The sequence below is a fragment of the Sinohyriopsis cumingii genome, unplaced genomic scaffold (genome assembly GCF_028554795.1).
Source record: "Sinohyriopsis cumingii isolate HCF-2022 unplaced genomic scaffold, ASM2855479v2 utg001176l, whole genome shotgun sequence".
Lineage (NCBI taxonomy): Eukaryota > Metazoa > Mollusca > Bivalvia > Unionida > Unionidae > Sinohyriopsis > Sinohyriopsis cumingii.
The window spans coordinates 3,103,976-3,122,976 of NW_028315968.1; the positions used below are offsets into that span (position 1 = coordinate 3,103,976).

Here is a 19,001-nt window from a genome sequence, read left to right on the forward strand (position 1 = left end):
AAAGGTCAGTCCAAAGGTTAAAACATGTTTTATTCCCAAATTATTAATGAAATGTTTCCTAAAGCGACCAGTGCATAAACATGCACATACAGATCTTAGAGAAAGATATACAAATGTTCTTTGAACCTATTAGTAATTATTTGCATATTGTATGAAATTCATTGTACCATTTATGTTCTATGGCTAGATATGATGGAAAATGCAAACAAGTATTAAGACTTCATCTTGCAATCCGTTTGGTAAAATGTCTTACAAACCTATGGAAATCTTGTGTGAACCATTAACAATATCGAGACATCTCTAAGGAAAAACAACGCATAACATATGCATTTCTGACGCGGAAAACAGAAAGTGCTACATGTTATGGCAGGCTTATTGCTATTCAAACGTGTATTTCCTTGCTGCGAATATAAAAGACTTGAATCCATTATAAATAAAAATGGACGTGGACAATAACATATTCTTGGACATTTCAAATGATCGAAAACTTGTATAGTTATCTGTCAAAATAACCATGGAAGCTTATATATTCTCCCCCAAGAAAAAGAAGACAAACTGCAAATCCATAAATCGATTTCGAAGAAATACAAAGTGCTTCGTTGTTTGATAGAAATCAGAATTTACTTAGGAAATATTAGCTATCGACAATAGTTTCAAGCGTGAAATAGAGACTTAAATATTAATTGCACATACAAGTATTTACATATTTGCATTAGTCATATAGCCTTCTAGAGGAATATCCGTTTGATATTTACATGCAACAACTTTACACCCAATGTGTCCATTCAATATTCAGTAAGTGTGTCGTATTGACTAAATTGTATGATATAAACTTTTTATTCTTAAAGTATCTTCGTACGTTTTTTTATATACAATCTTTTATTAGTAACATCATTTAGATTATACATAACTGTGCAAATTACCTAAATTATGCAACAAAGTTTAACAAACTCAAATAATAACGTTTTATCTAAAATGTTGACATTTAACGCATAAAGCTAATGTTTCTCGGCGGCTTTTAGTTTTCTAAACATTGTTTAGGATTAATTTTGAAGATACGTGAGTTGTCTTCAACTATTTCTCTATGTATTATGACGGCAAATCTGACATGAAGCTTATTGGGACCGAACCATTGATTTTTGTTTATTGAGAGAACCTGTCTTCTCGTGGTGACGGTGGTCGTTGAAATAAAATAATAGAAGTCTAACTATTTTTGGATGCACCCATTGGCTAGTAAATGGATCTATTTTTTTCCATTATTCATTTTATAAACTTCAATTTGTATACCATCTACGACGGCAAAATATATCATATTTTTTAGATATCCTATATTTAATTTCCTTCTGAAAACGTATCATAAGGACTCTTATTGCGAATGTTTCTTATTAAGTTCAGGCCAGGATTCTTCCTGTTTAGGACTACGAGGCTGAAGGAAACAAATCTATTTCAATGGTGAATACCTGTTATAAATGTAATCATGTGTGATTTCTATATCAATCTAATGCAGAAATTAGTTTTGGACTTTGGATTCTTTTTTTTAAACGTAGGTTTAACAATTTTTCAGCCATATCGCTACGATGTCTGCAGTGTGGCAGTTTATAGTGATGTCTAGCACTGAGGCATCATGCCGCAGACATGTAGCACGGTGTCCCACCCAGTCACATTATCCTGACACCAGGCCCACCAGTCCTAACACTAACGTCTTAATGCTGAGCGCCAAGCGAGGCAGCTGTAAGTACCATTTTTGTAAGTCTCTGGTATGATTGGGCCGGGGATCGAACCCACGACCTACCGCATCCGAGGCGGACGCTCTAACCACTAGGCCACCGGAGCGGTTCAGAAATTAGCTTTAAGTTTTAATATCTTAACATTATGTTCTATGGAAATGAATTAGTGGTCCTATCACTATAGCTAGGTTCATAAACGTGTGCATAAAAATAATTTGCAAAGATTGTCAGTGATGGATAATGCTTATAAAAACACACTGCAGCAGGTTTATGTATATATAAAAATAAATAAATATAGATTCGATTCGCATTTTCTTGGAGTCAAGATAAGTGGGTTTTTTTTGCTGTTGTTCTTTTTTTTTTTTTTGAAGTAGAGGAAAACATTCGCGACAAAAAAGAACACCCCAGATGTATGGATGACATAATAGTAAAAAAACATAAACAGAATATCAGTTAATAATGAACATATGCAAACTACTCCATTATCTCTTTATGGGTTCATGTAAATTCCCGTATATCATCAAGTCTCACACATCGTAAATTCACAGGGCAACATTTTTTTTGAGAGATTGTTATAGTATTTATTTGTGTAATTTTGTTTTACATGAACCTGGTGTAGGCTGGGTTGTCAATTCCTTGTTTAACGTCGCTCTTCATGTTATCCTTCGGTTCCATTTTTACTGTTCCGTCATTCGGTCCCCACTCTGACGTTGGCGTCGTTATTATCTTCAGCCTCTGTTAAGAATCACAGAATATACATTATTTAGTTAAACGAATTTTTTTAGAGTTAATTACGTATTCGTTGATGACCAGATAATATATTTCTACATATATATTCGGTGCATGAGCCACAATTGAAGAAAATAGTTAATTGACTTAAAATGTATCACGGAACTATTGCTTGACGTTATAAAACACAAAATGAATCATTCGTGACACTTATTTTAATGAAAATTACAATTTTATTGTCGCTCAAGGCTGGGTGATGTTGTAAACAAAACTTTAAATTATATATATATATATATATATATATATATATATATATATATATATATATATATATATATATATATATATATAGTTTTACCGTCTAATGAACGTTTATAGTATTTGTAATACTTTATATTATAACGATACACATTTAGTCACGCATAGGCATGCCTTTGATAATAAATACAATCATGCAAATAAGATTGTAGCAGGGCAAATATTGAACTAAATAGCATCATGTTAGAAAAATAATTACTCATGGATTGAGTCAACAACTGTATGGTTTATACCCATCTCATGAAGAGATTTTATAAATCATGTCCCATATTTGATATGCTTATCGATTTTACCTTAGCAGTACAAATCAGAATTTTCAGAGACATCACCAGATATATGGTCCCCTAGCTTGGATTCACATTTCCGGAGCAATACATCTCATGTTTCTCTGAGCAATTACCTGTTATTTGGTTACTTAGCTGGGATTAACATCTCATGAGGAGTCCACCTCATGTTTATCTGAGTCAGATTACATGATTTACATGATATTTAGTCCCCAGCTTGGATATGCATTTTGCGAGCAATACACCTCATGTTTCTCTGCGACATTACCTGATATTTGGTCCCCAAGCATGGATTCATATTTCCTGAATATTTTCTCTGAGACACTGTCAATTAAGTTTCCGAGCAAAACCCGATCTAAACACAAGCTAAGAGGTTATATTAATAGTGTACACTGCCCAAGAGTTTTGGTGATAACAATATAGCAAAGATGATTGACTGATTTAATGTGTCATTAAATATAATTAAGTGTCTTTCAAATGCATTATTCACTATATCGTGCAGAGGAAACGACATACTTGTGCATTTTGCAGGGACGCAACTGGGGTGACTGGAAGGGGCTGTAGGTTATCGAATTCTTGACGCTTAGAGTACTACTTCTATGTTCTACTAATTAGGGTACAGCGGTTTCCAAGTACTGAAAAGTGACAGAGAAGACGGGAGGGCCTTCCGAATTTCCTTCCACTTAGTGAATGAGATCAGGCTCGGTTGAACATGACGTTAATATATGAGGCTTTAGACTTTCATATGAACGTAGCAAAAGTACGAGGAACTAGCTCTCTTCTTACCTCCAAGAGACTCCCCTTGGCTTGGTACATCTTGTAGATGAAGGTGATTGGAATAGGGCATATGACTAGGACGGTAATAACCCAACCAATGATCTGTGCGAACTGGGGGTAGGCATGGTCTTTGTCAATCATGAGAGGGTCGTATTCCACCATGCGGTATATAAAGAGTAGCTGAGGAGAGAAAAATGTTAGCAATTATATTGATAGCACGCGAGCAGTAATTATCATTATTCGCAAAATATCAAGGTTATTCTGTTATGTGTCCAGGTAAAATGATGAACTCACTAAGCTGTCATTAATAGTTATAGTTTTAAATACGTTTACTATTTAGATATTCGTTTGAAAACGTTTTTGAGAATGATTGCAGTTGGACGTGTCTTCCTTTTTCTATGTTAAACGATTTTTAGTACATTGTTCGACAATATAAAGTAAGATCACTTTTTAGTATGTATATATGAATCCAATTGGACATATTAATGGAACTTACTGGAATGTGAGACATTTTGCAAATTATATAAGGGTTAACACTAAAACGTTTGGTAGTTTATTTTCCAGCTGTTTAATTCTGATTTTCGGATGAAGATGAAGTCTGACTCACGGTATCATAGTGTCACCACGAACATTTCCCGAAAAACTAATTAAAACATCGACACAGTGTCTCAATCTAACAGCATGGTATCATATACATGTACTTTCACATCAAGTCCATATGTCATTCATATTGTAGAATCATTATCTTAAACATTTGTAATTCTTGGACAAAGGCATTCAGAAAATTTTGTGATGTACAAATATATTCCTTAAATTTTAAAATGATTAGATAATATACAAAATGACCAAAATCCACCACAATGCGTAAACCTGGTCAAAACCTACCCCCTACACACAATTTGCTAAATAAATCCAGAGATGTCAAAACATTCAAACACATATTTGGGAATAAGGTATGTAGACATTTTTAACTGGAGCTTAAACATTCACTCGGTATGCTAACTAGGCAACTAATCCAAGAGGAGAACAAACTGTCATTGAAATAATTAAAAGCATTCATATTAAACAAGGGCACAAAAATGTTGTGGATCATTATGGCTTGGATCTATACGACCGTGTTTTCATTTCGTTTTGAAAAAGATTGAAACCAAAATGTTATCTATAGTTATTCAAACAATCTTTACAAAAGACTGACCGCAGCATCATTGAGAAGAACGTAACAGTAGCGGCTTATAGCTTTTTGATCCTTACATCTATAAGCAGAGCGATCGTATAACAATTCAAAGCATGAAAGAATACGAAATGAACAAACATTTTTTTTTAAAAAACGGTGAGGGCAAATGAGCGTTTGGAAACGAAAACGATGACTGATTAACAAAACAACGGTCATTGATGTATTGACATAATTACGTGTAGTTGTTACCGTACAATGTTTACAGTAAGGAAACAAGCTAAGAAATGCTATTTGCTGACAAGTAATCTTCAATTACTGTTTTATGCTTTTTGCAGTTTCGGTTATATTGAAATCCTCCGAAAAGATAATGATATTAGTTTCATTTATACATTTTCTGTTTCATTACAGCCTGACTTTAATAAGACAATATACGAAATATACAATTCGCTCTCTTTCGCACTCTCGAAAAGATAAAATCCAACTTCGGCAGTTGCATTTCCATTTTTTTTCTTAAAGAAATTAAACCAAACGAAATGCAGTATGGAAGTGATGGACGCAGAAAATGATTGCCTTTTGTTTCTGATACCATAAACCACAAACGACGAGATGCTAGATATAATACAATCTGAATCGAAAGCAAGCGAAATGGAAATAAAACGTAAATGCCATGGAACGCACACCAAACAAATTTTGAATGCATTAAAAGGCGTATGAAGAGAAAAAATATCCATTCGAAATTGATAAAACTGAATGCTTCAGAGTCTGTAAATACGTAATCCTGGCTGAATATATAAGTTTGGAATGAAGTTATTTTTCCTTGAAGTAAAATATATTGAAGAATTGTTAACACTGAAAGCGGCTCGTGTCCTCCTTTCCCGTTCTCATTCGCTCCCTTACCGCAATAATGACAGGTGAACAGAACACCCAGCAGAACCCCCAGAAGTATACAGGCCTTGGTGCACGGCCAAGCATGTAGGTCATGTCTCCAATGAAATTCTTGATGCCTGAAATACAATTTAAAATACTAAGTATCGATAATGGTACGCCCGTCTATTATTCCACTAATACAATGTAACCTCACAAGCATATGGTAAAGAAACATGAAACCATTGGCATGTTGTTAGCAAATCTTTCGAAGACAAAACGTTTGATCTGGCTAATGTTAAACTTAGCAGTTACAGTTTTGGCGGTTGTTGTAGTGGTTATGAACGTTAAGGAAAACAAAAGGAGTGAAAATGGAAGAAGAAGATTGATGCTATTAACAATATAAACTTCCAGCACTAGTTTTAAACATAAATTAATCTATCTAATACGAGATTTATATCTACATTCATTTTGCAAGGAAAGAGAAGGATTTTTTTTTTAAAAGTCAGATCTCACAATTTTAAAAATAATAATTTGGAGATTAAAGTATGTCGTAAAAATTATAAGGTTCCATACTATTTTATATAGTAGAAGTATCTCGACAAACACATATTTCTCAAATTTAGTTGGTTCTCTAATTGTGGATACTGACTCGGACGCAATGGAAATACAGTCAAACCTGCAATATAATCCACCTCTGCTAAACAGCCACCTTCATAAAGTTTTGTTTTAAGGACCAGTCAAGACATTAACTTATACATGACAGCTAATGCTGCCTAACAGCCAGTTTATTTGATCCTAGATGTGGCTAGTCCAAAGTGTACCTGTCTTTTACACACCAATTCTATTCTCAAAGCAATTGACTCAAACGCGATGGAAGGATTTGTTTTAGCATATCTATCGTCCGATAAATAAAATTAAACCGGATAGACGACAAGTTATATGAAATGAGACATTAAGATGTTTTAAAAAAATTAATTCATATATGTACCAAAAATATAGCTTAAATATATCTAGGATTCCACCGAATACTGTTTTGCATCTTTGAAGATCTTGACCTGCCAGTAAATAAATCAATAAATAATGTATCATTGTGTTGACTACGACGATAATGTATCATTGTGTTGACTACGACGATAATGTATCATTGTGTTGACTACGACGATAATTTATCATTGTGTTGACTACGACGCCGATCACAGACAACACTTTGATAGCTACACAATGACTAGATGGCAATTTTCAATTAAAAGGCAGAGACAAATCACAAGAGCGTACCATAGACCCATATAACAGCAACACATTCGCAGCTTGATACAAACAACACGGAGAAATCGGCTCCATAATGATCCATCATTGTTACAATGTAATCTCCCGCCTGAGATGAAAACAGGAAACAAATATATCACATGGTAAAATCATCATACAGGGATTGAAAATATTTAACGTACAATTTTTACGTTATTTATGCTAGAAGTTTAAGTAAAATATCTATGCTTACATTAATAAACTACTACTGCTTATCATCATTATCATTATTATTATTATTATTATTATTATTATTATTATTATTATTATTTATAGTTTTTTATATATAGAGGATCGCAAATTGGTAATGATCTAATATTGAATTTTTGGAACGAGTTGTATGATGTTTAATGTCTGAGAGCATTGGCCAGCAAAAGCTGGACATTATTTAAGGAATTTCATAAATTCAATATTAAATCATTACCCATCTCAGGTCATATTTTCACACAGTTTTTATTTTAATAGAATTATTTTGGAGAGAAAGAAACAAAATAAGTTCGTTCATTTTGACGCAAATACTGCTCTTTTCATTTGTTCCACGAAAAAAGTAGTCCCTTGAACTATATATATCCAATAACATTTATTAGTTATTAATTCTACGACTTATGATTAGAAAAGAGTTTGTTCTAGAATATTTGATTCAAGCAACATGATTTTTCGACACAGAATTCCTATGCAAGTTTATTGTGATGTCAAATAGTTCTTGTTCGGATAGAGAAATATTTAACAGCGAAAGCATGCCAGGTTTGCTACCAATCATTGATATTGTTGGATATTCACGTGAAGGGATTATTATCGAAGCCGATATTCCAGATTTACAATAATGTACTTGTAACCGGATATTTGCACTATTCAACATGGAACGGTAAACTGTGGTAGTGTTATGTACATTCAATTTACATTGTTTAGTTGTTAGTTTTTGTCATTTTTTATTTTATGTTATGCTATGGATAATTGCATTTAGGACTTGACCTTGTCCAAAATCATGTTCTGCTTGACATGAATCATTGATATTTTTTATTCTGTAAACAACTAAACCATAACTGTTTTTTCTCTGTGGGTATGGGTTGACTATTAGCATTAAAATCTTTGCCCGATTCAGCCAGTTTTGAATATGGGGCAGATTCTGTGTTATATGTATACGGCCCAGCCCTGTCCCCAAGCCACAACCAAATTACCAATTCCCCTATTTCTTGTTTCGGGATAGATCGGGAGGCCTAAGTGGTTAGAACGTTCGCCTCGGATGCGAGAGGCCGAAACCTGGCGGAGCCATACCAAAGACAATAATGGTACTTGCAGCTGCCTCGCTTGGCGCTCAACATTAAGAGGTTAGTGTTAGGACTCTGGTTTGCCTGGCGTCATGAGAATGTGACTGGGTGGGGCATGATGCTACATGTCTGCGGCATGATTCCCCAGTGCCAGACATTACTAGAAACTGCCACACTGCAAACCCCGTTGCGATAGGACTGAAAAACTGTTAAAAGCTACTTTAAAATTCAAATGACACACACATTTGTTTAGACTTATCTCTCTGTCTCTCTCTCTCTCTCTCTCTCTCTCTCTCTCTCTTCATTATAATGAACATATATTAGCATGTGTAAACACTGTTTACCAGCTTAAAGCATTAACTTTTTATGATTAGTATTCCACATGAATCATGCAAATTGCCACTGACTGAACTTACATGACCTGTTGCTGTTTGATATTCTTTGACACTGACACAATATTGTATACCTGTTTTACTGAACGAGAAATCGAACACAACTTTTAAAGAAAAAGAAACCTCTCGATTACATATGGTGCTAAAATTGTTCATTTAGTGATTTTAACTATCGTCACAATCTTAATTATGTCTGCAAACAATGGAGAAGTCGGGCATTTATTAGAATCGACCGCAAAATTGAAATTAAGTACCAATCAAATCAGATTTCAGCGTATATAACTGAAATAAACTGCAAGCATGCCAATAAATGAATCTATGGCTGAATGCAAAGGAACAAAAAATAATATTAGCAGCGAAGATCCTACATGTAAATTTACAATCATTAAAATATGTAGTTTAATGATGCTACGCTCTCAATAATGTTGGAAGTTCTTTCATATTGCAATAGTACCCCCACCCAAGCAATGTTGTTCGCAATGTTCGAAGTATCAATTTGCGCAAGAAATGTCTTAACCAAAATAGATATCTCTTAATTTTCGCATGACAACATTCCATTAGTTGACAAAATACACAGTTAGAAGCATTATATATACTAAGCTGGTAAAACGTAATCGACACACAATTTATTGTCCAATTTTGGTACTATTATGGTACTATTTGGTACTATTATGGCCTACTGCACCGTTTTCCGCCAAGAGTAGCTCTGTTCTCACTTGTATATTGCAGAACCCCGGTTCGTATGTCCTGACGACTTTCGATACACCGCACCTTACGGGGTTTTAGAGAGATTTACAAGATCTTGCATGAATTCGCTCAAGCGATATTGAGGATCTCATAGCAGAAGAAATAACAATTGAATACAGAATGATATAAGATACTATAAATGGTGAAAATAGAAGAATCTGAGAGAAAATACCGTAAAGGACATGTCAAACGACTCATTGTGGTGAGAGAGAACCTCGAATGAGTTCCATCCAAAAGAAGACTTGACATAGACGATCGTTTTGAAGAATGTATTTGTGAACTTGACCATGTTAAATGAAACTTATTACGGGACCAAAGCTATCGCGTTATTAATCTTGCATCTGAAACCCAAGATTATGTCGATGAAGGTGATTATAGAAAATGAATGCTATTGCATAGATAAATTGACATCAGTGGTTACGATGTAACTATTTACCAGATACTGTAAAATCTAAGACTTATAATGGTATCCAGATCCAGTGAAGGTTCCACAGGTGGCCGAGTGGTCTAAAGCTTTACCGATTGCTGCCGTGTGGGTTCGAGTCTCGAACTTGGCCACCGTGGGTACCTCAGAAAGCTTACCAGTAGCTTCGTGTGGTTTGTTGGTTCTTACCGAGGTTTTAACGGTTCTTTTTCTATCAGTTATACTGGCCGCCATGTATAGCCTAGTATGCACTGAATAATGGCTTTAAACCCCAAACAACGACAACTACAACAAATAACCACTGACAAAATCGGCCAGTAAGTATGGGCCCTGCATGAACTTCATGTTATTGATCCTAAGTGTACCTTAAATGAAATGTTCATTTGTTTGGCATTTGTTCAGTGGCAGAGAGCTCACTTCCACAAAAACGTATTTCTAAGTGCCGTTTGATTCTCAAAGGGGAAGAATGAATTGTTTGATGGTGGTGCCACTACCAACATAACCAAACTTTATACCGCCAACATAAATATAAATATACAATTGATACTATCTATATATTTTTATGTGGTAAGTGTATATTATGTGTTCGCAAGCATGCACTGTTAGCTTCATATATGAGTTTCCTTGTTCTGTGTTTTAGCATTCTACGTAGCCTGATTGGTAAGAGTTCTGCGTTATATTGTTGATGGCGACATTTCAGATTTGAATCACGCTAGAGGCAAAAATGTTTTGCTTTAATGGTTCTGGAGATGGTACAGCTTAGATTGGTTGCACACGAAAGAAGTCAAGTTTGATTGTGACAGCTAGTGTTGATTACCTACGAAGAATGCATATATCTTTTCGACGTTGTCAGGAATGAAACAATATCTGGTCCTTCTAAGATGTCGTTTAGTACTCTAGGGGTTCCTTTGACCGGAACTCGTAATATAAATCTCACTGAAGTACTATTTATAGCACACACGGTGCTAGACCGTTTCCTTTTGTGCAATAATATCAGTAATTTTCAACAATGTAATTAAAAATAAGTAATTGTAACGATACATAAAATATAAATAACATGGATGCAGACAATATAACATTAATACTTCATGAGATAAGGGACATATAAATTAGTGGCCTTGAACTTCATGCAGAATTAAATATCCGCGTAGCAAAAGAAACTTGCAAACAAAGAAAATAGGAACGTTATACAATGTCGGCAGAAACATGCTTGTCAAGGAGCTGTATTCAAACGTGGCAGAGTAAAACGTGCTACCATTTATATACATTTCTACAACCGCGTTGATAATTTGTTTTACCCACCTCCAACACCTCCCCGGCCACGATCGAAATAGTGATCATTGAGGTCTCGACGGGTGAGTCTGCGACTGTTGCTGCATTAGCAATTCCTATGATAGCAGGGTCAAGCGTTGCCGCCGCCAACATTCCACATGCGGCATCGAAAATGACGTTAATGTCGAGCGAGATAGTCAACACACTTGCGTAGTTCGTCACGTAGATAAGTTTGTGTCTCGTTTATTTTATTGTGTCTATACTCTTGAGCGTCAATCGTATACATGCTCATGACAGTATATAAATCATTACAAAGGAGCATTGTTGTGTGCAGTTTCAATCATAATACACACAAAAGTTCTAGAAAATAAAAAAATAGTTTCCTCCAGATCATAGTTGGTAGATTCCCAGAGATATATTACTTACGTTTCTTTGTTCAGTGCCATCAACATCTCGGAGAATTAGGTAGTAGCAGGTCTCCATAGAAAAGTAACATTTATATCGAATTCCGTTCCGTTATAAAATGAAAACTGGCCAATACCGTCACGTTTAGGCGTTTACGTGATCTCATTATGTTTAGTTGATATATTTCTTCCAGCTATACCTTCGTAAGAGAGATCTGACACCTTCAGGCCATCGGCGTCTTTTTTCAAGGTCTTAATAACAGAAGTAAATGGTTTAATATCGCTACACGTATCAATTATTTAGTTTACGGTCGTAGTGAGATCTTGAGCTGATCTAGTTTTCTTATTCGAAAGTGGTATTATGTTCAAAATTGTGACGTTACGTTTAGATGATGTTTCTAATAATTGCCGAACTGAATTGATATTAGCTTTATCCACATCTGGCATGGTTTGCAGTGATTTTATCGTGGCGTATTTGTCCAGAAAGGCACACAGATGGGTATTAATGTCTTAGAACTTGGGAGGAATCTCGGCAAGTTTCCTCTCCTTTATCGACCTCACTGAAATTATTACGCAACTGGGTAAATCATTTTAGGTATTCGAGATATCCGTTCCTGAGAGATTCCCGTTGCTTCTTTGATAACGTCGATGGATGTGTTGCTGATGCAAAGTTAACTAAAATATGTTACGCCGTGAGGATGCGAAGATGCATCAACGTACGTTTTTCAAAGGTTTAATGACGGCGGTGGGGTAGAGATTGGCCGGAAATTGCTGATGCTGCTTGATAAATTCATTCCACCTCAGTTGTTCCTATTTGGTTGGGTGTGTAATCCCCTATGTCTTTGGGAAAGCCCATCTCAAAAAATCACTGCGCATGAGCTGATACTATTAATGCGGTAGTGAATATTGTTTTTTTATCATATTCTTTAGCAATAAATGTAGGTACATTTTATGGAATCGCTTGAAGACCTCGTTCATTATAGAACTGAACCGGTATCCACACATGTGGTTTATACTTGAGGGTGGTGGTGGCGGCTGTTACACAACCATTTCAGATGATCATGGAGTGACACACATGTTTCTTGTTTGGTTGGGTAAAACCCCAACCCCAGGATGGCCACGATTGAGCTTATGTCACCGCGTAGTAAAACTGTTTTTCCCGTTGCGATTGTTGATGGATTTGATCTACGGAGTAATTGTATGTTCAAAACCGGCGATGAGATATTCATATGCCGATTGACGTGCTTGTAACATGTCTTTGACACGCTATCTATCAGTAGATAGTTTTGTGTTTACCTGAGGTCGTTGTTGTACACGTTTTTCATCTGGCGTTTCACTGCTCAATATTACTAAGGCACATGCGCATGTTCAACACACTGGTACACGCAACAAGGTCACACATGAGAAGAATATATCGAAATCGGCCCGATAACGACGATGTCCATACGCGAGGAAACTGTCAGAATAATGTATGACCATATCGATGCCAATAACGTCATCGACACATTACTGAACCTTCAAAAGACCATCACAACCGTATTCTACAGATTATCGGTGAACATTTTCAAGAAAACCCTTTTGAGTAAGCTTCCCATGATTGTAATATCGGTAATGGCGAGTCAAACAATACCGTGTTGGAATCTGATTATGGGCTTTACGGTAACTTTTAGCTCGGGCTATCGTGCATGTGAGTTATGTTAACAAATTCAGTGATTTTGCCGGCATGTTTTTATCTCCCAGAATGATGCGGACTACTTCCCACTATCATCGTAATCGCACTTTTCAACGCGACAATTTCTGGAAGGTTTCAACCATCAATGTGAATCTGGTCCTCCCAACGCTGAAGTTTTTCACATCCATATATAATTTGTCCATGCCCTCGACGCTCATTGGTGAAATGCTCGCCATCACTTTTCGCTACACAGTTTATCACACTATCACGCACTGACATTAATGTAGCAGGTTTATTGATCAAATAAATACCACAGACTACTGCAGTAATGGAATGTGCATCCTAGTAGTTAAGTTGCTCAATACTAGTCAATACGAAAATTGTTCGATAATACAAGAACTTTTTGTCCTCGATGACGTTCTTAGCAAGTTTTGTGATTGACCAAGTCTACAATAAGAGTCAAAAAATTGCACACGTGCCACCATGTAGTCGGAAATTGTATAATTTGTCCACATTACATGTTCATTTTAACTTCTTCGAGTTATCCGATGTTCTCGATCAATCGCCTTTTCCATCATCTTATTTGGATCAGTGATACATACTGTAACGTGTCTGTAAGTGTCATACATGGCTGTCATTTACGTATAGAAATATACTAATTTTAATTTGAAGAAAAATGATCGGTAAAACAATTCAAATTATTTGTTTTATTAGCGTTGCTCCAAATCTTTCATTGGCGACTTTTACTGAAGCACATTTAATATACATTGCAAATATATAGCCCTATACCAACTCCAAATTGCATAAGCTAAATTGGGCCGCCACTCTTACAAACCTCAGCGGCTTGTATTCTGCAATATTCGTGTATATATCGTCGCCCACACTTTATGTTTTTCCCAAGAAAAGTCAAGCATATTTATTTTTCCAATCATATATAATATCCTGTATCATTTTTTGATTAATGATTGTTTCTTCTGCAATTACACCTTCACGAGCACAGTGTATATTAAACGCACACGAACGCCGTAAAATACGTGCAAATTTACAACTGAGAACAAAAAGGCGTGTGTGTGTGTGTGTTTGTGTGTGATTTGGATTTTTAACGTAAATTTAACAATTTTTCAGTCATATCGCTACGATGTCTGCAGTGTGACAGTTTATAGTGATGCCTAGCACAGGGGCATCATACCGCAGACAGGTAACATGATGTCCCACCCAGTCACATTATTCTGACACCTGGCCGACCAGTCCTAACACTAACCTCTTAATGCTGAGCGCTTAGCGAGGTAGCTGTTAGTACCATTTTTATAATGCACTGATATGACTCGGTCGGGGTTCAAACCCGCGACCTCCCGCATCTGAGGCGGACGCTCTAACCACTAGGCGGGGGAAATAATAGGGTCATTTAAGGAGCTGATTCCTTTTATTGATGTACTTATGCAGCCTTTTATCGCATTGATAACTTATCACTTTATGTGATTCTGATTGGTCCAAATAAACAAATGAAATTCTTGCTCAGTATTCCCGTTACTGGTTGTGATCATGGGAAAATTTAATAACCCCGCCTACTGGAACTTTTTCGTTTTATTGTTACTACTAAAATTTTGCCGACCATATTTTCAGAATCGACTGTCCAAAGGGAATTGTGTAAAGAAACGTCACATCTGTCAGAATACGGCCTAGTTACCCCCACTTGGGCTCGTTACGTCATATACAGATTATCTTTGGCTGAAAATGGGATTAAACCCCAAACAAGAAGAAGAAGAAGAACAACAACGACGACAGCAGAACCAAATAAAACTAAAGGAATTGGTCAATTGATACGTGTGACATGGAATAAACCCTATATGCAAGAGCGGTTTAAATGTTAACTTATAGGAATAAATAAATTCGCCTCTTTTCACAGAAGAATGTTGATATAAACCGGTCTCCAAACTGAATGAACCTTATCCAGAATATAGCTCTTATCATCTGATGCAATTCCGAATTTGTAGTCTACTGTTCCAATCGAATATTGCAAATATCCGGTCACAAATACATTGCTGTAAATATTGAATATCTGCATCCATGATCAAACCATCACATATCAACAATCTGAATGTTTCGAATTAAAACTGATAGTGGCACAATCTCGCTGTTAAACATTTCTCTATGTTACATGATGCTTAGCTTGCATATACATTCTGTGTTGAATAATTATGTTGTTTGAGTCAGATATTACATTTAATCGGATGGATATTTCCTGTTTGAATTATACCTGGTAAAAATTAAGCTAATACATTTTACTAGTTATAAAACAGCGCATAAAATTACATGGACTGTTTGTTTTGCACACAACAAAAGAAAGGTTCGACTTCTGGGTCATAAAGTATGAAATTATTTCTTCTTCTTTCACTCATATTTCCTTTAAAATAAAAACTATGTAATAAAGAGAATCTCAGATCGGTAATGATTTAATAGAGAAGTTAGGAACTCGTTGAATAATGTCCGGATTTTGTTCGCCAAGGCTCTCTCTCTCTCTCTCTCTCTCTCTCTCTCTCTCTATATATATATATATATATATATATATATATATATAATGCAAATTTATGTTTTTGAAGAAATCTAAAGAAACGTTTCATTCGTGACAATACAATTATTCAACTATACTACTTCCGTATGTCTACTTAAAAACTTACATATCCTCTAAATCGTTGCTATTGCTGGAATTTGTTCCAATTTAATGCTCTTTTTAATACGTACAGGTGTGACGCAGGGTAGACCAAGAAGAAAGAGTACTACGCCAAAGCCGACACACATGTATCCCTTGTACTTCCTGAGGTGTGGAAACTCGTCCTGAATGCCTGTTAGTACTGTCTCCAGCAGGCCGAACTAGAATTAAACCTTAACGTAGCTTAAATTCGCCTCAGATGTCGAAACCTAACAAAACTACCGACATTGTACATTAGATCAGTAGTACGCACATTAATTTCGCACGTAATTGTAAATGAAAATAAAGCAAAAGTTGAAAACTCAAAGAATTGGGAATCAAATATGCCCGTTATTTGTGGGATACATGCATATTAACGGTCTTAAGGTTTACTGATAATGTCAATCTACGACATTTTCTTAGAAGAAAAAATCGATTCCACTTGCAAGAGAAAGATATTACAGAACATAATATTTACTGATACCACAGCATTTGGTTATGCCTGATAGATGAATACATTTACTACCTTGTCGCAAGTTAAAATCAGAATTGACCGTTGTTCATTTTGTGCTGTTAGTGCAAGAAATGTGCTTGAATCTGAAGAAGTCATGTCCAATAGCATGAGCCCACAGAATAAGTACTGACGTGGACACTTCAAAGCTTTTTTATTTGACTACGTGTATTATATTACTGTGACAATCTCAATCTTTAAGGTAGTGCCTTGGAAAACTGGAGTAAAAGAAATTAATCACTTTTGTTATCTAAACTATGCAGTATAATTTAACATATGTTGAAACGTTTTAAAATATATGCTAAATTACCGAAGAAAATTTGTCAGATGTACATTGCCATTATCTATGTTCGTCATAGCACGAACATAAATATTAGAAAAAAAAAATGAGGAATTATTTTACATCGATGTCGAATGGTCAATAGCTGTGTATTTTTCTATAAACATTGAAGGGAACAGGCAGAACCATACCTGATTTTTACGTCCATAGTTAAAAGTATTGATGAAGTTGCGGAAAGGAATTCAAACGTACCTCACTACTAAGGCCTAAGTTAAAAAGCATAAAGAAAAAGAGTATGGACCAAAGTTGCGGCGGTGGCATGCTGGACAGCGCTTCTGGGTAAGCTACAAACGCAAGGCCATATCCTGCAATAATAATGATAATAATAATAATAACACTAATAATAATAATAATAATAATAATAATAATAATAATAATAATAACTGAAAGCAAATAAATTTCATAAAGCCTTAATATCTGTGAAAAATTTATAAATAGTTACTGCATTATTCATTATAATCATCATCATCATCATCAATCCCTTAACCAGAAAGGTCGTCGGGGCAACACAGTTGGCTTTACAACCATTTCTCTCCATCTTTCCCTGTTCTCTACTGCCCTTTGGGAATCTCCGAATCCCATACCTGTCCACTTCATGTTGTCTTCCCACCTCTCTTTCTGTCTGCCTCTTCTTCTATCATTCATAGTGCATATAATTAATGTTGCTGAATGTAATACTTATTATAAAACTTCTCAAACGATCTTTTGTTCCTTACCTAAAGTAGAGAGGAAAATCGTATTGAAACCTGTGCACCTGGATTGTAGCACAAAATAAGGGGAATTGTAGACGACAATAAACTGAAATAATGCAGATTGACGATAGGTGTACAGGTTACCGGAAGAAGAAAAAAAACGACACACGCATATGTTTTTCGGTAAACGTACATATTTTCCGGAGAAATGACACAAGTGCAAATTTCCGACACCATGAGGATTCAGCAAATTTAAAATGTGAAAATAGTTTAGCAACCCTTTGTTCCTAAATTAAAAAACATAAAAGAAGCGTAATCAATAAGCTTATTAAAATGAAGAACAATTGTATTTATTTCTCTAAAATTTAAGAGGAATTTGCAGTATTGTGAATTAAATCCCACATAATCCTAAATGTTCTGTCAGAAGTAGAAACAAGGAATGTTCCGAATGAATTCTAATAATCATGAATGTGCTGATATACTTATAGTCTTGAAAAGGATGAAGTATAAACACTCTTGATTTATCACAATGATATAATCCAGAAAGTATTTGAATGATTTCACATTATTAACATAGTAGTGTAATTGTCCAATTGGCAATGAACACATTGCAATAATTTGCATAAATGATTCCTCGCAAATTATATTTAAACACAACTTAAAATGATTCCAAAGACTGACCTTAAGAGAGGAATTACCTAATTTTTGAATACCTCAAACTTAAATAGAAACCTAAGACACAATAAAAACAACAAAATGACCAGACCAGCAGGTGGGTAAAATGTTAGCTTCCAGAACCTTCTAAATTTGTAAATAGAGCTAAACCTTGAACTCAAATATCTATAAACAACTTTAAAAAATATGCTGAAAGTTAGGTATGCAATAACTACTCTACCATCGATCACAAATAAAGGTCAAGCCAACAAAATAGATAAATATACATAACAGTAAGTCCATGGAAACATTTGATACCTTGTGCTAGAGTATAGAGTGCTTATTATGAAGCTTAACAGAACATTCTTGAACGTTCTGAGACATGAAAATCTTATAACATCGAATAGTCATTTATATTTACTCGACTCTTCGTTTAGACACATACTATAGGTCGGATTGTAGAGCAAGCTAAAGCAGATAATGTTTACATTACCAGAGAGTTTATCGAAAAATTACTGAAAATTCCTACCTTAGGAAACTATAAAACTTCCACAACATAATTTAACTTAAAATTTAAGCGGACAACTTATCAATTCTAATAAATATTTTTTTAGAACGCAAACAAAGACTGCCTTCATGAGGCGGAAGATAAAAAGAGTTTTATATCTGACCGCACTTTTAGGCATCGGTAAGTTTCTATTTGCACACGTCTCTTAAATCTAACGGCGCTTGCATTGTAGAACTTTCAGTCTTTA

General features: G+C 35.2%; 1 protein-coding gene across 1 annotated transcript in view; it reads right to left on the reverse strand.

Moving 5' to 3' along the window:
• Positions 1 to 19,001, reverse strand: part of LOC149772782 (sodium- and chloride-dependent glycine transporter 1-like) — a 47,212-nt gene that overhangs the window by 2,827 nt on the left and 25,384 nt on the right. Inside the window, exons 10-15 of the mRNA XM_089947297.1 lie at positions 17,093 to 17,205; positions 16,103 to 16,231; positions 7,152 to 7,251; positions 5,907 to 6,013; positions 3,845 to 4,015; positions 2,338 to 2,462 (exon numbers count right to left, since the gene is read on the reverse strand). Coding sequence (XP_089803423.1) covers positions 2,338 to 2,462; positions 3,845 to 4,015; positions 5,907 to 6,013; positions 7,152 to 7,251; positions 16,103 to 16,231; positions 17,093 to 17,205 — 745 coding nt within the window. The remainder of the gene's footprint in view (positions 1 to 2,337; positions 2,463 to 3,844; positions 4,016 to 5,906; positions 6,014 to 7,151; positions 7,252 to 16,102; positions 16,232 to 17,092; positions 17,206 to 19,001) is intronic.